The sequence below is a fragment of the Meriones unguiculatus genome, chromosome 3 (genome assembly GCF_030254825.1).
Source record: "Meriones unguiculatus strain TT.TT164.6M chromosome 3, Bangor_MerUng_6.1, whole genome shotgun sequence".
Lineage (NCBI taxonomy): Eukaryota > Metazoa > Chordata > Mammalia > Rodentia > Muridae > Meriones > Meriones unguiculatus.
This window is the reverse complement of record NC_083351.1, coordinates 8,273,204-8,300,942: the sequence shown is the minus strand read 5'-3', so window position 1 is coordinate 8,300,942 and position 27,739 is coordinate 8,273,204. Positions and strand designations below refer to the sequence as shown.

The 27,739-nt window shown below is 44.5% G+C and overlaps 1 protein-coding gene across 5 annotated transcripts in view; it reads right to left on the bottom strand.

Moving 5' to 3' along the window:
• The window catches only part of Vps13d (vacuolar protein sorting 13 homolog D), a 224,513-nt gene that overhangs the window by 115,029 nt on the left and 81,745 nt on the right, over positions 1 to 27,739 (bottom strand). For 2 of the 5 annotated variants that reach the window (XM_021649137.2, XM_060379120.1), the window contains exons 36-49: positions 27,072 to 27,278; positions 25,548 to 25,637; positions 23,475 to 23,615; positions 22,221 to 22,343; positions 20,092 to 20,166; positions 16,008 to 16,113; positions 13,876 to 14,028; positions 10,517 to 10,652; positions 9,173 to 9,220; positions 6,396 to 6,546; positions 6,032 to 6,242; positions 1,973 to 2,220; positions 934 to 1,125; positions 511 to 637 (exon numbers count right to left, since the gene is read on the bottom strand). In XM_021649137.2, the coding sequence (XP_021504812.2) occupies positions 511 to 637; positions 934 to 1,125; positions 1,973 to 2,220; positions 6,032 to 6,242; positions 6,396 to 6,546; positions 9,173 to 9,220; positions 10,517 to 10,652; positions 13,876 to 14,028; positions 16,008 to 16,113; positions 20,092 to 20,166; positions 22,221 to 22,343; positions 23,475 to 23,615; positions 25,548 to 25,637; positions 27,072 to 27,278 (2,008 nt within the window). The remainder of the gene's footprint in view (positions 1 to 510; positions 638 to 933; positions 1,126 to 1,972; positions 2,221 to 6,031; positions 6,243 to 6,395; positions 6,547 to 9,172; positions 9,221 to 10,516; positions 10,653 to 13,875; positions 14,029 to 16,007; positions 16,114 to 20,091; positions 20,167 to 22,220; positions 22,344 to 23,474; positions 23,616 to 25,547; positions 25,638 to 27,071; positions 27,279 to 27,739) is intronic. The other 3 variants (XM_021649138.2, XM_021649141.2, XM_060379121.1) reach the window with 3 other exon arrangements.

The window sequence follows — 27,739 nt, the reverse complement described above, 5'->3', positions numbered from 1 at the left end:
ACCTCACAAGCACTGTTCCCCATCCCCAGACTCCCATGAATTTTAAGATGGTGCAACAGCACATCTGGGATTTCAAAACCTCCTACAAACAGTCTCAGCTAGATTCATGGGCTGAAGACTTCAACAAGGACAGCCTGTCTCTGTCCTAATGGCACTCCTCTCCAGGGCTCAAAGCTGAAAGCAGGAGATGACAGGAAGAAAGGGGGATGCCCTGTTTCTCTTCCCTGGCACAGTTACAAATAAGAGCCCTACTTCAATAAACTTGCCTTTCACTGCAAACTCACAAATGGTTTATTCTCAATATCAAATAACATTTAACTTAGGTAAAAAACAAGATCTCATTAAGTCAGGGCTCCACTGCTGCCAAGTCAGGCCTATGGCCTACAGGACAGTATTACTTACACAGGTAGCTTCTGGCCTTGCTGATTTCCCAACCCCACCTTACCCTACCCTACCCCACCCCCACTTGCTCACTGCCAATCCTATACGATCTCATATGTAGCCACTCACAGGTTTGGCTGCTCTTTGTCAGCATAGCAGAACAGGAGAGGGCTTAGGCTCCGGGCCAACTCATGCTCTTCAAACTGGCCTGCAGCATCTGTCTTTGCATTGTCCTGTCTGAAGATCAGTGGTAACCCTTTAGGAAGGAGGGAAAAGTTTATATCGTTCCCACCCAGTCTACCCATGAAAAACGCAAACAGCAAGATGGGGGAAACCACTTCGGGGAAGCAGTGGGAGGGAGTCTATCAGTGGGCTTATCCCACTGTCTAAAGAACACCTAATGGGCAGCCTGACGATGGTCAGACACAGCAGGGCAGACTGAGCAGCTCAAACAACTGCAGCACTCTGTCTACAATGGTTCCAGTTAGTCAGCGCAGCAGCAGCATCCAAATTTCCACGTCAAAAGTCTACTTGAGTGGTATCCGTGAGTACCTGTCTTGTTGATTAGCCAATATGGTGCAGAGATGAAGATCGTTAAGGATCCTTCTGCTCGACATGCGATGCGGATGGTAAGGTTAAGCTGCCGCCGGTTGACGTCATAGAGGCGCATTCTGACCATGTAGTTCTGGGTCCCAGGTGGAATGAGCAATTCTTTACAGAGTGGAAAGTTTTCCAGTGACACCCCTAAAGGTACAAGACATTAATTTTTCTGGACTTAAATTTGTCAAAAGTACCCTATAACAACAACAACAACAATTTGCAGTCCTTTTACAGAAATCAGTATGGATCTTTGTGGTGGAAACCTCAAGGCCACTTTCACGTTTGACAGGAACAAATATGAAGAACCCAGGAGTCACAGCAGGAAGTGTACAGCAAGATGAATATGTTTGGTTTTCTTTGTTTTGTTTTGTTTTGTTTTCTGAGACAGGGTTTCTCTGTGTGTGGTTGTCCTGGATCTTACTCTGTAGACCAGACTGGCCTCAAACTCCAAGATCTTCCTGCCTCTTGCCTCTAAGTGCTGAGGTTAAAAGGTATGTGCCATTATGTGCAATGATGAAGACATGCTTCATCACTAAAGTTTACTGTTCTAATCCTACAGTTCCCTGGAGGCCCCAATAAAGTTCTGGTTGGCTATTCTTTACCCTGACCTTTACAAGGGAAAGTTACCTGATGCAATAAATATTTCAGCCTCCATCTCTGAATCAATAAAAGGGATCAAATATGTGCTGCTGTAAGGATTTGATGAGGGCAAAAGTAAAGAGCCTGCCTTCCGCCTGAAGGACTGAGTGCATGCAAACACTGGCCTTTTCCCATTGTACAGCTAAGACTTTGCATGGTGTGAAAAGCTGGACCACTTCCTATGCGCACACACAAGAAAAAGGGTTCTGCTGGCTGCTGCCTGGCCACTTCCTTGGCTCTGATTTCACTCGCTAAGATATTGCATGCAACTTGATTTCTCCAAGGGGCTCCGAAAGCTTACTCCCTGGTATTTTTCCTAGGATTACTACAAATGATGCTAAGGAAGCCTTACCCAGTTCAATGTTTTGGGACGTATCAGCTGTGGGAAGGGCTGACTCTTTGCCAGGTTTCAGGGTCCCATTAATCGGCATTCCTTTCACATAGAAGTCAAGTTCACACGGCAGCAAGTTGCAGATGACCACTGTTGGTAGGAGATATATGGTATGCCCAGGCTGTCTGAAAATCTGTTTTGCACTGTCAGAAAATATGTTTGAGGGCATGTAATCAGGATAGTTCTCTTTCTTTATGGCCACACAAAACCTGTAAAGACAAACCATATAAAAACCATCAGCCTGAAGAACTGGAATTTGTTTCTCCTGAGCTGACTAACAAAAAAAAAAAAAAGGTTCACGTCAGTCAGGTAGCTGCAACCTTTGATGAACACATACCTACTGAGATGTAGCACACGGTAATATGTATAGGTTTTAAAGACTGGGGTTTAATGGGTGTCGGCCATTACATGCTCCTGTGTAACCATTACTCAAAACAAGTTAAAGACTACTTCACCCCCAAAGAGCCTTCCCTAACTTTTCAACTGGTATGTTCTCCCAGTCATTCAGGCAACCTCTTTCATCAGACGTGTCTGCTCATGAGCAACATACAAATGGGCTCACTTGGTATATACTACTCTGTGTTGGGCTTTTTCTTGTTCAACAAAATTCATGTACGCTGTTGTATACATGCTGCTCTAGTTTCACTCTCTTGCTGTATAAGACACCATGACCAAAGCACTTTAGAGAAGAAAAGAGCTTTACCTGGCTTACCCTTCCGGGTCACAATACAACATTAAGAGAGGTCAGGACAGGAAGGCAAAGGCAGAAACCATGGAGGAGTACTTCTGGATTGCTCACTGTGGCTCATGATTACCTAGCTTTCTTACGCAGCCCAGTACTGCCTAACTGCCTAGGGGTGCTGCCACTCATCGTGGGCTGGGCCCTCATCAGTTAATAATTAAGACAATCCCCCACAGACATGCCCACGAACCAATATGAGCTAGGTAATTTCTCAATTCAAACTTTCCACTAAGATGACTCCAAGCTATACTGAGTTAATAATTAAGGTGAGAGAAATAACAGTAAAGATGTTTGAACAAGTCATTGGGAATACTTAGTTGGTTTACTTAAAACTACACATATTGTGTGCATATGTGTGTGTGTGTGTGTGTGTGTGCACATAATTTAAATGAAGTTATGCTACTAGGGGTAACAATGCTTCCTCCAAGAATCATAGTCTATTTAACAACAACAACAAAAACCCAGTGCTAGGCTTGGAAAACCTCCTTCGAGTTATTTCATGGGAGTCCAAGAAATGACCTAGAAACTACCTCCATGAGGACTGGCTCTCCTAGTACCTGAAGAAACTATGCAAGCTGCCAAGGGAGAAAAGTAATCAGTAGTTCTATCCAGCTGTAAAGCTACAAACCATAACATGACCAAAATGTCAAGATAGTCCAAAAGGTGTAGTAGTGGCACTTATATCCTAAGGGTAACCAATAACAACCTTTCAATATTAAGGCCTTCTCAAAAAGAAAGAACTCATGCTTCAAGAAAACCTGAGTCATGATGACACCAAGTGACATGACAGTGTGGATGGGGAACTGGAAAGAGGCCTCACCTAGATGAAGAGCCATACATAAGCAATGGCTATTGATAAAGGGAGAATCAGTCTTCCTCAGGGTCAAGTCTCCTAATAGGTTATCTAATCCCAAGGAGATCTGTCAATCATAAACACAAATGCATAAAAGCAACATTTCTTCCATTTTCATCCTTTTCACATCTATAAGATGGGTAATAATGTCTCATTTCTTTGGAGTGAGGGAATAGTAGGAAAGTGGTTGGTTAGTTTGTCTCCATTTTTCAAAACTAACTATGTAGCCTATGCAGGCTCTAAACTCAAAATTCTGCTGCATCAACCTCCTGAGTACTAGGATTACAAATCTGAGCTGTCACAGCCAGTTTAACATCACTTTTCTTTCTTTTTTTTTTTTTTCCCCCTGGTCAGTCTTGCTAAAATATTATCTAATTTAGGAATCACTTTGAAATACAATTTTGACATTAATTTGTCCCTTTTTCTATTTGTCTTTATTAGGGTGTGTGTGTGTGTGTGTGTTTGGTTCTGGTTTTGGTTTTGGTTCTGGGTGAAACAGGGTCTCAGGAAGCCCAAGCAAGCCTCAAGCTTCCAATATAGCTGAAAATAGCCTTGAACTCTTTATCCTCCTGCCTCCATGTCCTGACTGCTAAGATTATTGATGTGTGTGGAAGGAATCTCTTGTGTATTATATGGAAGCAACACCTGTCAATTAAAAAACCTAAGTCCTATAGATTAGGTAGGAAATAGGTGAGACTTTCAGCAAGCAAATGGGATTCTGAGGTAGAGCCAGGCATGCAAGATTCAGCGGCAAGCTCTGAGAAGGATAGATTCATGGTACCTGAGCTCAGATAACTGGCCATGTGGTAGAATATAAATTAGAATAATAGGTTATTTTAAGTTATGAGCTAGTCAGAAAAGAGCCTAGCTACAGTGCCTAGGTATCTGTATAACACTTAATGGGTCTCCTGAATTGTTATTTTGGGAAATTAGGGACAAGAAGAAAACTGCCTCCTACAACAGATATGAGTGTCTCTACCTGGCTTTTACTAGTTTTCTTTCATTCTTTTATTGGCTTCTCAAGACTAACTGGGTAATTTTACATATTTTTAGTTCCTCGCAGAACATTAAAAACTGTAGCTTTCCCATAGGAAGTGCTTTTGCATTATTCCCCATTTTTTGATATGTCTGTATTATTGTTTTGTTGTTGTTGTTGTTCAGTTCAAAATATTTTCTAATTTCCTTTGTAATTTTAGAAGGACATTGTTTGATTCCCAAATATTCAAGAGTTGTCCAGGCATCTTATTGCTGTTGATCTTACCCTATTATGATCAGGGTATATATTCTATGCTACTTCAGTTTTTAAATATTTATTGATCTTAATTTTATGGCCCAAGAGATGGCCTCTCTTGAAGAATGTTTTATACGTACTTGGAAATAATATTCAATCTGGAATTACTGGGCAAAGCATTTCTTGTGCATATGCTAACTAAAACAAGCTGGTTAATGTAATGCCCAAAATTAACCTTTAAGCCCCACCTACCCAAGGACCAGGTAACTTTCTGGAATGCTGGGAGTTGTCCTTCTTGGAAAATAACAAAGCCTCATGGGAAAGTAGAGTGGCTTGCAGCTTTGCCCTTATAAACCCCTGTAGCATGTGGCTCAGGGCCATTTCAGCTGGGAAATTCTAGGGAATGGTTCTGACCAAAGCCCATCTCTTGGCCAGTATTTAGTATTTAATAAAGTTTGCTTTAAAGTTGGCCCATAATACTGAAGTTATTTTTTTCCTCCAATGACTCTCAGGTTAACAGTTGACAGCGTGGCCGAAATCTTTGAGATCTTTATTATTTTCCCAACTGTGACTCCATGCACACTCCTCTATTCCTCTCTTTAGTCTCCCGTTCACAGCTGTAAGGGTGTGCTAGAACACACCATACTATGCTTGTACTTATTTTTTATGTTTAAACTAAACAAATGCCTATTTTCACTATATGAAAAGTAAAAAGGTCTGAATAGGGCTTACAGTCTTGAGTCTCTGAGAGCCTGAAGGCAGCAATCCATATCTCTTCCAACACTGTTCCCAGAAAAATGCTCTCACAGAGGGAAAGACAGGATTAAGAAGTGAGACAATTTTGCCAACATACTCAAGAAAGTCAGCATCAGGTGTGTGAATCTGACTCTAAGATACTTTAAAATTATTACTTAGAAGAAATCCCAGCCCCAGGATTTGGCTACCCAGTTTAGACACAGGACTTGGGTGGATTTGGTTTTCTTGTTTTCTTCCCTCTCTTTGAGCAGATGCAAACTGACCTTATCTCGTGAAGCTACAGCCTCTGTAGTTGTTCCTCCCACAAACTTTAACTCAAAAACTTAAAGAAGAAAAACTCAGAGTTTTAAATAAACACAAAGACTTGCTAAGAGTCTGCAGTGCCCCTGAAGGGAGAAAGCCAATGCCCAAGCACCCATCCCAGCAGCACACACACACCTGAAGAACCGGCTCTTCTCTGTGTCCATAGAATGGCACTCCCGTTTGCTACTGCTGACCTCTGCAGTCTTCACTACATTGGTCCAGTGAATGGGAACCTTACAGAAGAACACACCAAGTCCTTTGGGTCGGGCCTGCAGACGCCAAGAAGTGAGGTGTAGAGGCACAGCAAATGAGTCCCCTGGCATGATGGCGGGAAGCACCACAGGCTCTGCCACAGAAATAAAGAATTAGCACTTGCAGGAGACCATCTCTACCCTCATTATCTCAGGACAGAGGCCAGACACACTATGCACATGGACTGCATGGAGACAGAGTCACAGTGACAGTAGACAACACTTTGTTCTACACCATTTGAACATACTGTCAGGAGCCGAAGGGCTGTCCAAACGTAGTTCCATTGGTGTCTCCAGTCGATTCTTCACAATGAGGGCTGACCTGACAGTGATTACTTTCCGAGCACTGCCTTCCATTGTGACTGCAAATACCACTCGCACAGGTGGAAGTGAAGAGAACTGTGAAAGAAAGAAAGAAACTAACTATACATCTGGAAAAACAATGTCAAGAACACTGTTGTCACCATAGCTCTTCAGTAAATTATTATCCCCCCCCAATAGCAATTTTCAGCTCTAGAGTAAGCAAGCAGGCCATATACTGCTAAACATGAATATAAAGAAAAGGAAGGAAGGAAGGAAGGAAGGAAGGAAGGAAGGAAGGAAGGAAGGAAGGAAGGAAGGAAGGAAGGAAGGATAGAAAGAAAAAGCCAGGATTGCTGGGCATGGTGGTGTATGCCTTTAATCCCAGCACACAGGAAGCAGAGGCAGGCAAATCTCTGTGAGTTCAAGGCCAGCCTGGGTCTACATAATGAGTTCCAGAACAACCAGAGCCCTATCACAAGATCCTGTCTCAAAACAACATCAAGGAGCCAGGACTAAAGAGATACCTCAGTAGTTAAGAACACTGGCCATCTTCCAGAGGACCTGGGTTCAATTCCCAGCACCCACATGGCAGCTCACAACTATCCTTAACTCCAGTTCCAGGGGATCTTCCCTCTTTTGGCCTCTCAGGAACATCATATGGCACACTTACAAATATGTTGGCTAACACATAAAATAAAAAATAAAAACAATTTTTTTTTAATGATCCAATTCTAAAAACATCTATAAAATAATCTATTTGGACATAACACCACAAAGTATATCTTCAAAGAACCCATCAGGGCTGGCGATTAAGCTCAGTGGGAGAGTATTTGTGTAGCTTCTGGGATGCCCCAAGTTCAATCCCTAGTTCTACACAGAGAAGATGGGAGGAAGGTTTAGGCCCAGGCCTCAGACAAAGAACTTCGGCTAAAATGGTGGTAATGATCTTTTCAATTTTCTAAATGTCCTGTGATTTGGAAAACAAACAAACAAACAAAAAAAAAAAAAAAAAAACACCTCCTCACCACCAGCCCTAATAAAGAAACTGTAGATAAGACTTGTTTTCAAGTCTCCTGAGGAAATAAAAAACCAGTTATCTGAAGCAACTAAAATTAGAACCACTAAGGTAGGACCTTGCAAGGCACTAACTGATTTCTCTCACATGGCACCTTCCTTCCAAATTAAGAAAGCATTCCTTAAGCACTAACAGTGGTCTGGGCCCTGCCCAGACACAGGAAGACAGAATGATGTCTGCAGAGGTTCAGACCTGTCTGTGGAAAGCACAGAGTGCAGGAGATCCTTGTCTCTTTCAGGGAGGATCCTTAAATGACTTCTTTTTTTTTCTCAGTGTGACTCAATTTACCCTTGAAAACCCATTTACATCAATTTACATGCCAACCAAAAGCTAATATGTGTTTTCAAGAGCTTTAAAATAAACTACTTTTTTCCTCATAATCCTCCAGATTCTGCCCCATAATCATAGTTTGGTTTCATCTGTTTTGTTTTTCATGTAGTCCGGGTTGACTTTTAAATCAATATGTTAAAAGTCACTGAGGATGACCTGAGCTCCTGACTCTGCCTCCCAAGTACTAAGGTTACCAGCATGAACAATCTTTATAAAGAGGATGCCAGGTTCAGACACTAAATATAACAGAAGAAAATGATTGCTATTGGGTTAGAGTTGCTACGTGAGGTTCCTGAATGTTCAATCACATTTAACACACTGTGCAAATACCGTACAGGAACACTGAAGAATGAATTCCGTCTGAGACACGCCACGAAGGTTCTGAAAGCACTATTCTTAGACTCTTCTTTGCCACAGAAACAGATGATAGCACAGCCAAGTGCTCTGTTCTGCCAACTTTATTGTTATTAGAGTGAACTGTGTGAGAATTGGCCTGCTAAGCAATACAACAAAGTGCTTTGCCTCCAAACCAGAGAGTTGGGAAGTCCAACTCAAAACTCAACCATCTTTTCTGGAGTATTTTTTGTTTCTGTTGTTGTTGTTGCTATTATTTTTATTTCTGTATGGGTGTATGTCTGTGTGAGGGATGCCACACATGAAAGGGTATCCACAGCAGCCAGAAGAGGGAGTAGGATCTCTCAGGGCTAGAGTCACAGGCAGCTCTGAGCTGCCTGACACAGTGCTGGGAACTGAACCTAGATTCTCTGAGCCACCTCTCCAGCCCCCTTTCTGTAGTGTTTTTTAGGAAGCACATTCTAGTCACAAATAGCCATCAAAGGTCAAGCCTCCATTGACCCAGCCCCAAAGGACCACACACTGCAGCTTCCAGACCCACCTGAAACTTCAGTGCCTATGATCCTTAGGCACAGAAATTGGAAAGGAATGCCAAGACCATGCTGTTCATGTCACCTAGACCATGCTGATCATGTCACCTGGAGATGGTGATATTTCTAGGAGTAATCTAACTCTCCTTGTATTCTCCTTGCACAGCCTTTGGACCAAGAGTATGAAATACACAACTGAACCAGGAAAAACTGATAGTCCAGCTGAGAAAAAAAGTGGAGCCCTGGAAGCACCATAACCCTCAGCATGTGCACTAATTTAGACGGACCATTACTACAAAAGGGTAGGAGAAGTATTAGTCACACACTAAAAGCCACAGAGTCCTTTGCCCATAAGGAAACACACACCTCTGTCTGGCCACAGTGCAGCACACACGCGCAGCGAGCATGGTGAGTACAAGAAAACCATACTCACGTAAACCTGCGGATGTATGATGTTTGTTCTGCTGCTTGGGCTACCAATCTGTGAGAGTCACAAAGTCAGAGCATTAGCACAAATACAATAACAGGCTCAACTAAATTCAGTGACAACGTAACTGCCTTCAAAGAGTGATGTTTGAAACTACTTTCAGCTAAGTCTAAGGACAGTATACTATGTTTTGAGCAGTAGGGCGAAAATAACATTCAGTCTACAATTATCTCATGCGTGTGACATTTTTCAGAACCCATCAATTCAATGGGAAAGTATGGGTGGGAAGAGTTGATCTTTTCACTCCCTAACATGAATTTAGGTAGAAAAATAATCTGGTGAGAGAAAGGGGGAATTGTTTTCTCCCACTGAAGGTAGGTGCGGTACCAGAGAGACAGTGAAAATAAACATCTGTGAAAGGGTGTTCTCCAAAAGTATCTCTCATGAGAAAAGCAACAGTGTCTCTGCAACTCCCACTTCATCACAGGTCACCTGCCTGACAAAACATGAATATGGCTCAGGAGCATCCCCAGGACACTGCCTCTGCCTATACCAGCAGCTGGGGACGCTGCCTGCATCTTTCCACACTACCCCACACCCCCAGGGTGACGGGCCAGGGCAGTACTAGGGAGGGGACACGTGAGTTTTTATTTGTGATCAGATAATAAACGTCAATGGCCAGCTCTGTTACTCTGTGCTACACAGGACTTGATAGAGCTAAAAGGACCATGGAAGAGCAGTATAACACAAAGATGTATGTACATTATAAAGCTTAATAACACATCAAAGACAGTCAAGATGCTTGATCCTCTATACAGCCAGGTCTCACACCTTCAGACTCCACCAAGCCCAGATCATGTGCTGTGTGGTCAGACCTGTGACAGTCGCACATACAAACTCTTTCCTTGTCTCTATCCCCTAAACAATACAGCATCAACAATGACTATCACAACACTTGTGGTGTCAGGTACTATAAGTAGTTAGAGATGATTTCAAGTTTCCTGGAGGATATGCACGAACTGTGCACAAACTCTATGCCATAGGGACTTGAGCACCTAAGACATGGGTGTGGGGCAGGGCAGGTAAAACCTTGAAACCCAGCCCCCATAGACACTGGGGGATAACTGTACTCAAGTTTCCCAGACTGTGAGCAGCCAAGAAAGATATCTGCCTAATAAGACAACATGTTACTGCCAAATTTCCACTCTGTTTTCTACTGACGTCAAACCATTACCTGGCTGAGCTGCAGGTGGATTCCTAACATCTACATCTGAACCAATAATCTGAGCTTCACTATGTGACAGCTTGGCCTGGCAGGGTATGGCATGACACCACACACCAGCCACTCACCGTAGAGGAAGAGGAATTTTTGTCTGGTGCTGCATATCGGAAGAAGGTCCCAACCTTGTCCACAGACACTGGACTCACTTGCTCCCAGCCATTCACTCGGACTTGTAGCTGATGAATGCGCAGGTCATGGGTATGTCTGTCAAGCAGAACAGAAAGGGCCCAGTCTCAAAAGGGGAGGAAATTAGGAGCAGAGGCTCCAATCTGATTTATTGTATAATGGCATAAGAGCCAGCTGGCTCATCCTTCTCAGCATTACCTACTGAGAGAAGTCGGGAGGACAGTTTAACTGGCTTTTATGCTGGCAGCAAGTGCTGAGATGTGAAAGGCTTGGGCCAGGGGCATCTGCCCACTTCTCACACAAACCATTAAGTCCTGTATGCTTGCCAGGTCTTTCCCTCAGCTCCTATCTAACCTTCATAAAATAACGATGTCAGTGGAAATCAGTTGAGTGGGATGGTCAAAGTGTACTAGCCACTAAATCATGTGACCATGCTCTGGGGGATACATAAGCTTTCTCTTTGTGGTTCTTTTGTTGAAATTCTGCTCCTCTCAGGAACACATCCAGTTGCTTGGCTCAGGCCCTACATGACCACAGACAGGCCTAGGAGACACAGCCCTTGGAGTTAGAGTGCAAGTACTCAGCTGAAATTGGAGCAGAAGGCAGTGGGCAGAACAGAAGGAATGGGAGGAAATTGCACGTTTAATTCTATTTTAGATTTTGCCTAATTCAAGCCAGAAGGCTGAAATGGGGAACTAAACTTGAGGCTGACAGGAAGGGAGGAGGGCAGCATAGGGTACAGTGTGCTGAGGTGAAGATGCCAAAAAAAGGCATTTATTTTGATGAGTTCAAGCAGCACAGTGGGTTACAGATCATGGAAACTAAGACAGAGATGACACTAGGGTAAAGCCCTCTCTGATGCAAGAGGCAGGGTGTATCCAAAGTCACCATTAACAAGAGCCTCATGAAGGACAGGACACCCTGGAAATCTGTCCAGCATCGACTCAATCCCCACCCCCATAAAACTCCCAGAGACCCAGACCCAGATATTCAAAACCCTCAGCAGTTAGGACTAACCCATGTGTGTGGAAATCAGAATGGGAGGAAGAAGAGCTTTGCTGTGAGCAAGGTTATACATGGGCTCAGGCACGTGAAAACTATGGGACTGAAGCCAATCTCTTCCACATCAGCTTGCCCTGAAATCAATCCGAGGCTCAAACACTAAGTCTTCATCTATTTACACCTATGACAGCCTTTCCATTTAAAAGCACTTGCAAATAGTGGGATAGTGCCTTATTGGACATTCTATTATCTTTCAGGAAACAGACTTAAAGCCTTTTTCCATGTTTGTGCCAAGTCCTCTGGCTGGCTGCTTCAGGAGTGACTGGGCCAGCAGTACCCCTTGAAGAATTAACCTTACACTGCTTCAAATGTCTGCCTTACTTTTACTGGCTCTGGTCCTGGGGATATCTGCTTACAGAAAGGTTACAGTGTAAGTGTATTTTAAGACTGAGATCACCAGGTTTTGAGAACCTTTCTAGAATAGTACGTCACCTCGAACATGAAACCCTGGCCAGGATGCAACGGAGCTGAGTGTTAGGATGTATCTAGACTTTGCCCAGATTCTCAAACAAATAGTTACACACAATGAGGTAACTGGGACTCACACAATGAGTAACTGGGACTAGAAAGAAACACTTTTCCAAGATGACATGACATCTATCTATCTATCTATCTATCTATCTATCTATCTATCTATCTACCTACCTACCTATCTGACCATCTTTTTTAAAAATTTAATTTTTTTATTAATTACAGTTTATTCACTTTGTATCCTAGCTGTAGCTCCCTCTCTCATCCCTCCCAATACCATCCTCTTATTCTCCTATGCCCCTCCCCCAGTCCACTGATAGGGGAGGTCCTCCTCCCTTCCTTCTGACCCTAGTCTATCAGGTCTCATCAAGACTGGCTGCACTGTCTTCCTCTGTGGCCTGGTAAGGCTGCTCCCCACTCAGGGAGAGATGATCAAAGAGCCAGCCACTGAGGTCATGTCAGAGACAGTCCCTGTTCCCCTTACTAGAGAACCCTCTTGGACACTGAGCTGCCATGGGCTACATCTGTGCAGGGGTTCTAGGTTATCTCCATGCACGGTCCTTGGTTGGAGTATCAGTTTCAGAAGACTGCTATGCCCATATTTTTTGGTTCTGTTGCTCTCTTTGTGGCGCTCCTGTCCCCTCCAGGTCTTTCTATCTCCCCCTTCTTTCATAAGATTCCCTGCACTCTGCCCAAAGTCTGGCTATGAGTCTCAGCATATGTTTTAATACCCTGCTGGGTAGAGTCTTTCAGAGGCCCTCTGTGGAAGGCTCCTGTCCTGTTCCCTGTGTTCTCCCTCTTCTGATGTCCATCCTGTTTGCCTTTCCAAATGAAGATTGAGCATCTTACCCAGGGTTCTCCTTCTTGACTAGCTAGGTATACAGATTTTAGTATGATTATCCTATATTATATGTCTAATATTAACTTATTAGTGAGTATATACCATGTGTCTTTCTGCTTCTGGGATACCTCACTCAGGATGATATTTTCTAGTTTCCACCATTTGACTACAAATTTCATTATTTCCTTGTTTTTTTTTTTTTTTGCTGAGTAATATTCCATTGTGTAAATGTACCGCAATTTCTGTGTCCATGTTCCTCAACTGAGGAACATCTGGGTTGTTTCCAGCTTCTGACTATTACAAATAAAGCTGTTATGAACATGGTTGAGCAAAGGTCCTTGTTGTATTACTTGAGCATCTTTTGGATATATGCCCAGGAGTGGTATAGCTGGATCTTGAGGTAGCACCATTCCTAATTGTCTTAGAAAGCGCCAGATTAATTTCCACAGTGGTTGTACAAGTTTACATTCCACCAGCAATGGAGGAGGGTTCCCCTTTCTCTACATCCTCTCTAGCATGTGTTGTTACTTGAGTTTTTGATCTTTGCCATTTTGATAGGTGTAAGGTGAAATCTCAGGATGGTTTTGATTTGATTTCCCTGATAGGTAAGGATACTGACATCTATATCATAAGGAGAAAGAGTGACTTTCAAAATATCTTTGAAATTCAAACCATAGCTGGGCATAGTGGTACATGCCTCTAATTCCAGCACTCAGGGAGACAAAGGCAGGTGGATCTGTGTGAGTTTGAGGTTAGCCTGGTCTACAAAGCAATTCCAGGACAGCCAGGACTACACAGAGAAACCCTGTCTTGAAAAAAAAACAAAAATCAAAACAAAAAACATCCAAACATTCAAACCATGAATAAGTGACAGACATTTACACCCACGTCATGTCTTTCACAGAAAAATAAACCGCCATATTTTACCTGTGCCTTAACTTTCCTCTGGCTTCAAATTCGAAGGGAATCTCTTCACCTGTGAGGACTTCTCGCCACTCACTGACGTTGTGGGCATCATCCAGAAATGCTCCATTCCCTTCCGGAACCACCCCGGGACTCCCACTGTGAGACAGTGCAGCCCTGGAACCAAACCAGATGACAGGTTTTCTGTTCTGCCTTGCTCTCCCTGCTGTCTCTACAGGAGTTTCAAACCTTTCAAACCACCAAGGAGATCAGCCCTCCTGTAACTGACTGCCCCAACATGAAATAACCTGGTTGTTCTTTGTAACCCCAAGAAGGACCTTGAAGGCCAGTGACATCAGCTACTTTCAGACTCAGTCACAACTTCCTTGGATGTTTAGAAATAGACTAAAGTAATGGTGAGCATTGTAGCACATACTTACAGTCTCAGCGGAGGAATGAGGATGAGTATAAAGTCAGTCTGTGCTATACGGCAAATTTTAGGCCAGCCTGGGCTACATAGTGAGGCCTGTTTCAAATAATGTTTTTTAATGTAAAGAAAGTTCATTTTTGTATGTGTGTGTGGCAAGTGTGTATATGCGTGTATTACATCATGCACATATATGTGCATGTGGAGAACAGAGGTCAACATCAGGTGTCTTCCTTAGTCACTCTCCCTTAGCATTTGAGACAGGGTCTCTTACTGAATGTGGAGCTCATCAGTTGGCTAACCCGGATATCCAGTGAGCTCCAGGACCCTCCTGCCTTCACCTCTTAGTTCTGGGACAGCAGGCACACACTATCATCATCACCTCTTTACAAGGGTGCTGGGGACCCAAGCTCACGTCTGCATGCTTACACATAAGCACTTTACTGACTGGGCTGTCTTCCTGGCCGCCATACCAGGCATTAGAGCACCTGTCTCACAAGCACAGGAGTTCGATCACCAGAAGTCGTGTAAGAATGCTGGGTGTGAGCAGGGTGCGGTGGCACAGGCCTGCAATCCCAGCATAGAGAAACCCTGTTTTGAAAAACCAAAAAAAAAAAAAAAAAAAAAAAAAAAAAAAAGAAAGAAAGAAAGAAAAAGAAAGCTGAGTGTGGTGGTGCATGCATCCCAGCACTGAGGAGGAGGAGACAGGATCCCTGGAGCTGAGTGGCCGGCGCACCAGGCCTAATCCAAGCCAATGAGAGACCCTTTGTCAAAGGAGGTGGACAACATTCCTAAAATGATAGCCAAGGTCCTAAAACGATAGCCAAGGCTGCATACACACCCACACATATGCATGAGCACACACATCCATTGAGTCACAGCCACATTCACACACTCTTACACATATGAATGAGCACACACATCCATTCACCCACAGCCACATTCATGCACACGCTCACACACATGCATCAAAAAGAAAAAAGGAGGGAGAGAACCCTGAAAGCTGTCAGTACCCAGCTACCTACTCCAGCACTGAATCTGGATAATGTAAACCAAGGCAGGACTTTCTAAGGGAGCATGCTGGTGACCATCAAGACTTTAACAGACATGAACTGGTGAACAGCTAAGTCTTGGCTATGGTATCCTCATGGCTAGTGGAAACAGAAGAATGTAGTTTCAAATCAGCTGACGGTTACCCAGCTCCGCCCTTCATGAAGCTAGAAAGGCCCCTCATGTATTTAGAACATTAAGCCAACATCTAAGCAGGCAAAGTCATCAGTCAAGGTCTGCATTTAACTCAGGCAAGTTCCCACAGCCCTCCCAACTCCACCCAATGTTATCTGGGCCCAAGTGTGTTTTAGAGACAAAAATAAGTGTTTAGGAGTAGGAGTGAAGGGCACTTCCAAAGCAGGCTCAGAAGGAAAATGCAAAAACACTTAGTTTCATGAGCAGCTTCTTTAAAGAATGTGGAGCCTGAGGGGACCTGGAATGACTTTTCTGACCACGAACATAACATATATCAGGTCAACCTGAGGACAGCTCCACTACTGCACCCTCAGGACCCACTTCTTCATGGTCTTCTGCATAATCAGAACTTCCACCGTCACCCTTAGGATATGAGTTACTGGCTCAGTTATAAGCTCAGGGCCCTGCACAGGGGCCAACCTTGGTGTGCATGGAAGCTGCCAGGGGTCTAAGTGGCTCCAGAGACAGAACGACAGTTCCTTACCTGGTAGGTGTAGTGGTCAGGGTGGCAAACCACAGCGTGCATCCCGTGTGGTTCCGCAGAGCAAAGGGAACAAATGGCTGCCGGCGCTTGGGTGTTTTCACCTCTGCTGTGGCAAACAAACCAAAAAAGGCTTACTGTCACTGTCTGCACGCAGGCCCTCCTACACCAGGAGACAGCACCCACAGCTGTCTCCTGTGGGGAGACAGAGGCAAGAGAAAAGCAACTGCAGGCTTGTTGACATGACCAACAGATGCTTCATGGACCTGCTGGCTTCCGTTCTGTGTGATTCTGTGATCTATCTTTCTCTCTGTCTCTCTGTCTCTCTCTCTCTCTCTCTCTCACACACACACACACACACAGAAAGAGAGAGAGGTACACACAGTCCACACAACTCTCATGGGTCTTACTGCTCAGAACAGGGCATCAGGACCTAACATGATTAAAAAAAAAAAAAAAAAAGACAGACATAGGCTACTCCTCTCAAGCGATGGAGTCTCAATACTAACCTTGGGGAAGCCTGCCTTGGGCTACATGATGTACAATAATAACAAAATGAAAACCCTGTTTTCTCTTCTAGTACTTCCCCCCCCTCTCTCACTGGGGAACAGGGTTATGCTACCTGAAAGCTTTTAAATGAAATTTTCATTCTCTCTTATTTTTAGTGGGTACTGTATTTATTGTGTGCATGTCTGTAGCACATATGCAGAAATTAGAGTTGCTATTGTCTTCCTCTATCTTTCTTCACTTTACCTATTTATTTACTTACTTATTTTTGAGATAGGGTGTCACATGAATCTGAAGGTCACCAACTGGCCAGCAAACTCAGAGATCTGCCTGTTTTCTTCCCACCCTTGTACTAGGATTGCAGACATATTCTACTAGGCCCAGCTTTCCATGTGAGTCCCAGGGATCAAACTCAGGTCTTTGTGCTTGCACAGAAGGCACTTTATCAACACAGCCATCTCCCCCACTGGTTTTACTTTCACACAGGCACTACCCCCCTTACTATGAGGTGGGGGCACCAAGGAGTCTGCCAAGGCCACATTCCATACAGCTATTTCACAAAGCAACCTGACTAGGAACCTGCAGAGAAACAACAGCTACCAGAAAATGATGTAACCACATTCTAGGAAGGGGAAGTGGACTAGCAACACTGAGACCTGTCAGAAGGCACGCCAATGTCCTCAGGACCCTTCTGCAGCCCACTCTGACCAAGGACCTTTCCTATCCAGTAACCATACAAAGTAAGTGGGAGGTGGTGGCAGGAACCACCAAGCACTGACAATTCAGGATAAGAGGCACCTGGCTGAGACACTCATAGCACATGGACACTGGTGACCACAGCAGGCCCCAGGGTCCAGCCATCACTTTGTGTTTATCCTAAAAGCACAAAGACAACCTGAAACAAGCCACAACAGCAGTGGGGGGGGGGGTCACCACACATCTCGAGGGACAACAAATGCTAGCAGTGGAGAACACCAGTGTGGCTGAATTCATTTACCAGAGCCACATGTCTCCACAGACTAGACAAAAAGATAAACCATGGCCTGTCCAGCCATCATGATCATCGGCTTTTTAAGAAGCCGACACTTTCCCTGGTGTTTGTATTTTGACAACTTTCCAAATAGGAGGAAGAAGATGACTGCCAAACAGGCAATTTCAGGTTAAGACAAGTTCTCTCTGGATATCAGTAATTCAGCAGAGCTTATGTAACAGCCATCTGCTGAGGACAGGAACAGTCTAGAGTAGTTCTTAACCTGTGGGTTGTGACCCCCTTGGGGTCAAATATCTGATATCTTGCATATCAGATATTCACATTACAATTCATAACAGTAGCAAAATTACAGTTATGAAATAGCAATGAAGTAATTTTATGGCTAGGAGTCACCACAACATGAGGAGGAACTGTACTAAAGGTTTACAGTATTAGGAAGGTTGAGAACCCTTCAGCTAGGTGGTGGTCCGGTCCCAAAATGTGTGGAGATACTACTAAGGATAATGTCTACCTGTGACTGGGCCCACTTTCATCCCAGTAGTCTCATTTAGTTCACTTGGTGCTCCTAAGCAAAACATGGAGCTGTGAGGCTGCAGCAAGAGCCTCCCAAAAGGTAAACAGTGCTCATGTGCTCTGGGAGGAGCCTCTCTCCATAGGAGCAAGGAGAGTACCTTCATTACAGTAGACAAGGGCCAAGAAGAAACGGACCAGATGTACCTTCCCATCCCACTGTGAACCAGACTGACAGTTCCCATATGCAAATCATGCTTCAAAAAAAAACAGGTGCCAGATGGCTCTGACTGCTTTGAAACACAGACTCAAGTATTAGAAATCCATACAAAGAGATCCACATGTCTACTGCTGGGGGACTAGATAACATGGAAGGCACAGTACAAAGGACCCCAAGTTTCCTGTGCTGTTCAAACCTAGTAACAGAGGCTAAGACACCACAGAGAACACACAAATCTCAACTCCACTGTGTCCTTGCCTTTGGCACAAGACCAGAGAGAAAACTACCAAATCCATCAAAGAGAACATTATTTCCTGATGACCTCAAAAATCTGCCTCCAGTGAGCAAATCCAATTTCTTCAGGGGTTGAAAATGCCTCACACTCCTCACATCCAAGTTCAGCATCAAATGAGGCCAGCTGAGGAAATTCCTATCACTCTGCGTGTCTTTCCCAGAGAAACTGGCCATTCTAAGCAGCGGGAGTTTCATGCTACATAGCAGCTTGGGCTATCAGAAAGGACATGGTTTGTGGGTCATAATAAAGACATTGAAGCTCCAAGTCTCATGCTGGCTAGTCACAGAAGTGAAGGCAAATTTCCATGCTGCCCACCAGAGTCTGTCACACTGGCTAATGGAATAGTGCCCAGCTTTGCCTGAACGAGGAAACCATACTGGAAAGCTCAGCAGTGTGAATTCATAATAAGATGGGAGCCCTCTCTCAAAGACCTATCCCAGTTGAGCCTCCTAAAAACAAAATCTACAGACCTGCCTGTGTTAACACCCAGTTCAGCATTCCCAGTAAAGGAGGCTCATACGCCTTTTGGTTTATCTTTCATTAGCCATGGCTAGCCTGGAACTTGTGATCCTCCTGCCTTAGCCTCCCAAGTGCTGGGATAACAGATGTGAACCCCCAAACCCAGTTCAAATGCCTTTTAAGGTAAGCAAGACCCATGATGTGGCATTAGTTATCAACATAAATCAACTGAATTAACCGTGCCCACTAACACAGAGAGAAAATGAAGCTTAGCGGTTCAGCACCGGGGGTTTCCTCCTCCTCTCACGCCCCAGTCACTTCTCCAGGAGCATTTTCTCTTCTATCTCCTAAGTACATAAATGCTTTTTTGTCTGGTTGGTTTTGGTTTTTGTTTGTGTTTTTTTGAGACAGGGTTTTCTCTGTGTAGCCGTGGCCGTCCTGGACTTGCTTTGTAGACCACAGTGGCCTCGAACTCACAGAGCTCCACCTGCCTCTGCCTCTGCCTCTGCCTCTGCTGGCATTAAAGGCGTGTGCCTCTGCGCCTGGCAGTACATAAATTCTTATGTAAAGAAACTAAAGTTTGTATCAAGCAGTTTGTTGGAAGTACTTTCCTCGCTCTGTGACTAATGATTACAGCTCCTATTTCATGGAGTCCCTTGCATGCCGGGAGAATAGGCAAAGCCATGTGGCACTGCCTGCCAAAGGTCAGAGCTCCTCCATCTCCTTCCTTTTCCTTGTAAGAGCCCTCCATACCTTTGGCTTTTCTGTATTGTGTACTGGCAGCTGATCCCACTGTCACTGGGAGGTTAAGGTTAAGGTGAGGCAGCAGTCATGTTTGCTACCACTGCCATGATAAGGTGCTGTTCTGCTCATCCACCGGAGACATTCTTTCAGGTTACTGAAGCAAAAGTTGAAGGTTACTTACAACTGAATACAGCCCCATTCAGCACGATTACCAACACGCACGCACGCACGCACGCACGCACGCACGCACGCACGCACGCACGCGCACACACACACACACACACAGTCAGTGTACAGGTTGACGTATAAGACAGCTCTTGAATCAGGAAAACCATGCAAGCCCTCTGGGGCTGTACTGTACCTCGAGCATAGATCTGGTGCTCTAGGTTAGTCAGACTGGCTGTACTCCTAGTTCTAAGGTAGACAAGAGGGAGGCCTGGCAGACAGGAGAGACAAAGTTAGAAGGTAAGAATAGCTGTGGAAAACAAGACTCACCTCCGAAAAGCACAAGTAGGGAAAATGATAAACAGCATGCATCATGCAATTGTGAGAGCACCCTTCCTGACTGCCAAGAACCAGGAATGTGTTTGGCACAGCCAGCATTTCTCTGCACAGCTTTGAAGGTGCAGACGGCTGCATCCTCTCTTTCTAATCAGGCAACAATGAACGTGTTGAAGATCCCTTTGAAGAGAACAACATGCCTTTGGGGGAGTTTTAATTTAAACTGTTCTGGATGGGCCCGGAAAAGTCACAGACACTAATCAGTACGGATTTTAGGAGAGAGATGCCATTCCAGCTGGGTAAGAGTCAGCCTGGCCTCCAGCTTCCAACAGTCCTTTTGCAGGGTTCATAGTGCTAAATTCTAAACCCAATATAAGCATCATAAAAACACTTGAATTTTTTCATAGACTAATCAATGGAGTAATACCACAGAGGTTTACTGTAGACTCAGCCCTGACTGCAAGGCCCACCACCAAGGCAATACAAGCTAATATGCTCTCTTCCCTGCTAACAATACAGTGAAATAGCAGAGGGTCCACAGTTTCTTAAGCTGGGCTGTAAGGGCTAAACCTATACAGCTAGCCTCAATAAAAAGCCTAACTTTTGGGATAAACATGGCTAAAAATCTCAAATAAGATCTGAAAAATGGTAGCTCAACACGGTTGAAAGCTACTAACTTGAAAGCCAATGCTACATATACTGTGGGAGGCGTCTTAGAAGGCTACCAGGAATTCTCAATAAAAAGACGTTTCCTGTTTAGGTATATCAGCTTCAGGTGGCTAAAATAGTATATCACATCAGCCTCACTAACTATAAAATTAAAGCTTTAATATAAACAGCGAATAATTAACAATAGAGAGAGGAGAAAGTGTAAGGAAAAAAAAAGGGCCGATCCTTCCAGTGCATTGGGCCTCCCTAGAGCTGGTCCCCAGCACGAAGCTATCTTCAGAACCACATGCTCTTGGACATCCTACAAAGATTACTTAAGAGTGTTCTGGGCAGGTGAGGTTACTTTTGTGCCACACAAATTGAGGAGGGTTAGGGAGCTGGAGATGTGAGTCAGCTCTGGCTCCTTGGACTCAGAAGTCAAGAGCCTGAGAAGAGAGCACAAGCACAAGCACAGCCAAGCGGCTTTGTCTTTCCTTCTAGAAGCAGGAGGCAGTATGCTCACACAGCCAAGGAGGGGCAACAGCACAAATGCTTCCTAGCTAAGAAAGCCCATCTTCCTGGGACTGTTTGCAGACCAGATGGAATATTTAAGTATTCATGAGCTATGAGAAGTCCCCCTAGGACTCCCCAAAGAAACTGTACTGAAAGAGTTGAGGCTGAGCTGAATTTGGATGACAATGGCTTGTGGAACAACAGGACCCATGGTGTCTGTCACCATCTCCCCAGCTCTGAGGCAAACAGAGCTCCATGCTGAGGCATTCATCAGGACAGAAAACATCATCCACAGAGAAACACTGACTCCTTCCACAAGAGGCCCTATTCAATTCCTTTATGCTCTCTGAACAATTCAGGTCCCCCCTTTTAAAAACGTTTTTCCACTTGGGATCTTGCCCTCCCTCTTTCCAAGAATACATACAAACCCTCTAGCACTAGCTCTAGATGTTTTTATAACCCAGTTTTTTAAAATCCTGTCAACTGAAAAACCAATTGTTTTCGCCCAAGTAAGAATAAAGCAATCAACAGCGAGTCATGACACGCTCTCCAGCACACCAGCTCATCTTCAGTGTCGGCGGAAATCAAGAGTAACGTTTTGCAGATGCCTTCTCCCCCATGTCGATGGAATCAGAGCCTGCATTAACGGTTCAGTAGTTTGAGCCAGAAAACTGTCTTTTACAAAGACTAAACCAAACAACAGAGGCCTGTGAGAACTTCCTATGGCGTTCTCCACACAGAACGCGTGTTCTGTCTGAAGCTCTCAGCGAAGCTCTGCTCTGCAGACTAACACCTGTCCCCAAAGACATGTGCAGCTAAGACTCTTACTTTGTCCAAAGCATGGCGGATCCACAGAGGAGCCCATCCAGTCTTCTGACTTGGTTGACTCTGGTTCCTTGTCTTCTTTACAGTAATCCGCCAACCAGGACTCCTTGGTACTTACATACTGATCTAGAAAGAATTCCGTAAAGACATTAAGAAGGGAGATAGGAAAAGGTAAAAGATTCATATCAAATAATTTCAATTCAACAAAAGGAGCTTTTACTGTATGCCTCCTACATGCTGGACCTATGCAAAATGCTGAAAAGACTAGACCCTAGAGATTGCAATTCCACGTGGAAGAGATTAAAGCAATCAGAAGAACTACCTCCATGAAGCCTCCCATAAGGTGAAAGGCTAAAGCAAAGACAGAAATAACATGTTAGGGGGCAGAGAAGGGCACATTTACTCTGCTTTGGCAAAAGTAGGTGGTGATAGGATGTATACCAAATTCCAAGGAAGTCTTCTGAGAGGTAGAGACCTTTGTTCTGCTTCTTAAAAAAGTGAACAGAGATTCAATGAGACTGAGGACAGAGTGACATCCTAGGCAAAGGGACAAGCAGGTGCAAAGACTCAAAGACATTAAAGTACACGGCACACGAGCAGACGCTGACTGTAATGTTGTCGCTCCAGTGCACATTCTGCAGAAGGGACACAGTGGAGAAATCCAGACTCTAGGAACGTACATGTCAGGGCCACCAAAGAAACTTTAAGAATGCCTGTCATTGGCTTGGCAATTCTTTAAGCAAGCCATTTTCAGAGTGAGGTCGGTGTGACAATCGACAGGGACTAGCACAGGGAACTAACTCATTCTGCTCAAGTCATACCTTAGAGAACCACTCTGAAATTGGGCATTGTGGTATATACCTGTAATTCCAACCACTTTTGCAGAAGTGTGAATTTGAGACTAGCCTGGGCTCTGTATCAAAACCTTGTTTCAGAAACAAACAAAAACCCCTCTGCGACTAACATAAATCAATCTACCCTCACCTTTAGGATATTTAGTGAACCTCATTGGAAAGCATCATGAGGAGAAAGTTCACCCAGGCCCTTTGTGGTCCCTAAAAAGCCTCAGCTCTCGCTTGGCCACTGGAAGCATTAACTTAGGGTCCCTACACTAGGCCTCACTAGGAAAGCAGCCATGGTGACTAAGTGATACCAGGCACAGGGCCAAGCATTTGCCCACCTGGCATCCTTGTCTGCAGGATAGGGACACATGTTACAGAAAAGATGCTAGCCTAAAACAGGCAGCTTTCCACTCACCAATCAGTACAGAAGTGATGTTGATATCCAGGCGGGGTTTTGCCTTGGCCTCCAGCTTCAGTCGAGGAGGATGGAGACGACTAGCTGCCTGTTGTTGCCAGGATACAGAGCACGGCCATGGCTCAATAAATGGCTCCCAGCCTAAAAGAATGCAGGAAATAAAACATCTGTTCGGCAGATACCAACGGTTTATAGGGAACCTATAAACCGTTCCTGAATGCTTAGCAAGGACAGACTACAGTTTGATGGCTCCAACTCAGTCTCACAATGAAAGCACCACCTTTTGCTACGAGACATCCTACAGATGCCTGCTGCCCGGGGAACATGCCTGGAAGAGCATGAACACTCCCGACCATGCTCTTCTTGAGGTGGCAGGGAAGCAGGGTGGGGAGAACACGTGCTAGGTTTCATTAAAGTTAGGACCCCTCTCCCTCAACTGAGACAGGAAAAAGAGCTGCAGACTTAGGTTAGAAGAGAAAACCAGTGGCTTTAGCTAAGAGCTCCTATTCACCCTGCTCGTGGAGGATCCATCGGCTGGCTCAAGGACACATTTGCAGGCTCATTAGCCTGACTTTCTCAGGTTCTAAACACATTACATGTACAAGGCAAATTGAAACAAGATGTTTATACAGTAAATTCCAGGACAGCAGGGGCTACACAGAGGGACCCTGTGTCCTCTCCCGAGGAGGAAAAGAAGAAGAGGAGAAGAAGAATGAAGAGAATGAGGAGGAGGAAAAGGAGAAGAAAGGAAGAAGAAGAAGAAGAAGAAGAAGAAGAAGAAGAAGAAGAAGAAGAAGAAGAAGAAGAAGAAGAAGAAGAAGAAATAGAAGATGACAAGTCCCTTTGAAGTCAGAATGCTAACTAACCCACCTCCTTCCTGACAACCTCCTCCCTACCCCCTGCAACCATGTGCATGGACTGTTCTCTACTCCCTTGTCTGTCTTATGCTTTTAGACTTTACACTTCTTAATAGGTTGGCTTGTCCTGTCTATGAATAGATGGACAGAGGACACATAAATGGAACCACATATTGTTTCTTTTTCTTTTTCTTTTCTTTCTTTCTTTTTTTTTTTTTTTTTTTTTTTTTTTGGCCAACATGTCAAAAAAGAGCCTTTATTCCTTGTATAGCCTCATGCTCTCCTGCCAGCTGCTTTTGGAGAAGGTGCTTTCTGGGTTGGGGTCTTCTCCCCTTCTGACCTTTGGCAGGAAGTGGTGCCTTCTGGCCTGCAGCCTTCTGGGCAGGGGCATTTGGGGAAACAGCCTTCTTGCCTGGGCCCATCTATATTCTTTTCAAGATTTTTCTGCCCTCAGAACACATTTGACCACATTGTTGAGCACACTGTTGCAATGTGCTGAGGAAACCGACTGGGTGTCTTTTACTAATGAGTAGCGATCCATCAGTCCACCAGTGAAGACCCAGTTTGCCCATCTTGCTGCTCAAAGATGTTCGCTGAACTCTAGTTTCATTGCTACTGGGAAGAATATTCTCATGAACAGCTTTGCCCATGCGTGTTAGTTTTAGTGCACAGACCTGGAAGGGGCATGCGGATCAGCTGTTAATATGCTTGTGTTCAACTTCACTAGGTCCAAACGACAGGAATTACAATTTTACTAACAGAAACTGTGTCTCACTTGCACCCCAGTATGTAGTAGTGCCACACTTCACTTCTGCCTCACTGATGAGTATAAAAATCCCAAATGTTGTGGTGCAGGCACTCAGGGGGGCAGAAGCAGGAGGATTTCCTTGAGTTCTAGGCCAACCTTAACTCAGTAAATCACAGACTAGCCTGAGCTACAGAGTAAGAGCTTGTTTCAAAACAAATATACAAACAAAACCAAAGATGCTCAAGTCTTCAAGACCAGTGTACTAACTTTAGAAAGATTTGTAAGTATAGTCAAAACATATCAAAACTACTCTTTTAAGAAATAGGAAATCTGTGCTTGTGTGCCTCTTGCTGTTTCTCAGTCTCATCCCACCCACCCTTTTCTCACGTCGAATGTGTGCAGCAATGGGTCCTGTACACATTTAAGTTTATTCTTTAAACCCTACAATAGTACACGCTTTGTACTGACCTGACAGAGCACGGTTATAATAATCTCCAGAAAGGGTAAAGTGGGCATAGCCCTCAGGGCTAGTTCTTATGTGCTGAAGAAAATTCAGACCTGCAACAGAAGCAAATCTCAGAAAAAGAAGAAGCAAATCTTGCAGAAGCAAGGCTGACCTCCCCAGACAAACTGCATTTCAGATACTAGTAAACCTGGAACCAACCGTCTCACAGGACAGCACATATAACTATAGCATTCTGTCCACCACGAAAGTCTGTGTACTAATTTTCATGTTTTACTACCATTTACAACCAGTACAGTCAAATATTATTATCTTGTACTGGAGAGACGGCTCAGTGGTTAAGAGCATTGGCAGCTCTTCCAGAGGACCTGGGTTCAATTCCTAGCACCCACATGCGGCTCATGACTGTCTGTAACTCCAGTTTCAGGGACATGGAGAGCTTTTCTGGCCTCCATGGGTACCAGGCATATAGTGGTGCATACACATACTTGCAGGCAAAACACCCATACACACAAATACACATATACACATATGTATGTATGTATGTTATATGTATGTATTATCTTATTTCATGAGGTTTTGGCACTCCCCTAAGCACTGTATCTAAAACATGCTCTCACTCCCTCTGTCTCCTCCCCCAGCACACAGGTATAGCCAAAGCCTTAGTAACCTAAAAAGGTATTTCTCCCTGAACGCAGGGAGAGAGGGCAATTAACAAGAAAAGGCATGTCCTGCTAACGTTAGCTTAAATTGCTCTTAGTGCCTTAATTCTTTGAGAATTTCTAACATTTTGATCATATTTATCCCCAATTCCTTCCCCTAACTCCTCCCAGATCCACCCTGACCTCATCCCTACCCCCAGGCAACACTGAACCCTCTTTTTTTTTTTTAAACCCATCAACTTCAATTTGAGCTGCCCACATACTCCTGGGCGTGGGGCCATCAGATTTGGATGGTGGACCTACCAGGAACCACACCCTTAAAGAAAACTGTCCCATTCTATTCCTGAGCTATAGGCTGAAGCCACATATGGAAAATAAAATTTTAAATAAATTGGGCATTCCTTCCTTGTACACACTTGAGGACGTCTTACTTTCCTTGGCTCTCCCTTGAGAGCCCATACCCATGCCCTCAGGTGTCACTTTCTTCTTGGGTGCCTCTCTCTGTCCTAACCCTTCTGCTTAAGCCCATACTCAAATATCTTTACTAGGCCTCAACTCTACTTAGTTAAAAAAAAAGTCTGGCTCATGCCTTTAATCCCAACACTTAAGAGACAGAGGAAGATGGATCTCTGAGTTCAAGGCCAGCCTGGTCTACAGAACAAGATGGCCAGGGCTACACAGAGAAACTGTCTTGAAAAATAAAACAAACAAACAAACAAACAAAAACCTGCAAACCATGTTAAACTATTAAGTTTACCTGAACCATAAAGTAAAGGAAAACAAAAATACATGGAAAAGGTAAAAGGAAGGCCCTAAAACCTGCCCAGCACTGGGCTGCTGGAGGAGCCCACAGCCAGGCACACTCACGGGAGAAGGTAAGCTCGGCCAGAGGCACATCGCAGTCCATGCAGTCATCAATGAAGCAGATGCACACGCTCTCAGCCTTGACCTCCACTCCTGAGATTCGTGGGGCCGGCATGACCCCCGGGTTGTCTCTGCTGCTGGAGGCCAGGGACAGGGACTTCAGGGGCTCCGCATTCTTGAACAGCCAACTGGCAGCCTTCTTCAGCTGGCCTTCAAGAAAATCAGAAGGTGAGCAGTTCCACCACTTCCCAAAGCTTTACGGGAACCTGCGAGCAGCCCAAGAGGGCTGTAATACAAAAGGACCCCTAGGCTGGGGTAAGGTGGTGGGGGCGGGTGTAACAGAAATTCTGTTCTCGAGCACAGAGTAAGCTCCTGGTGGTTGTACAACTTCAACTCAAGTTGATGACACCTTTCCTGCTCTGACTCCCAACGTACCCTCCTGTGCCTTCTGTGAAAAGAAAGAGGAGGGGACAGGGTTGGGGAAGGAGTGGAGGTGTCCAGAGTCTCAAGGACACTTGGTATGCAAGTTTCATCTCCACTTTAGTTCTGCACATACTGATGTTTACTATCCTCAAATGTCTTACTTTGTACAGTTTGCTTCTCAGTCACAAATTTCCCAAGAGCAAAGAACAAAATGAGACACACTGTGCATGTGCACACATATATTTGTG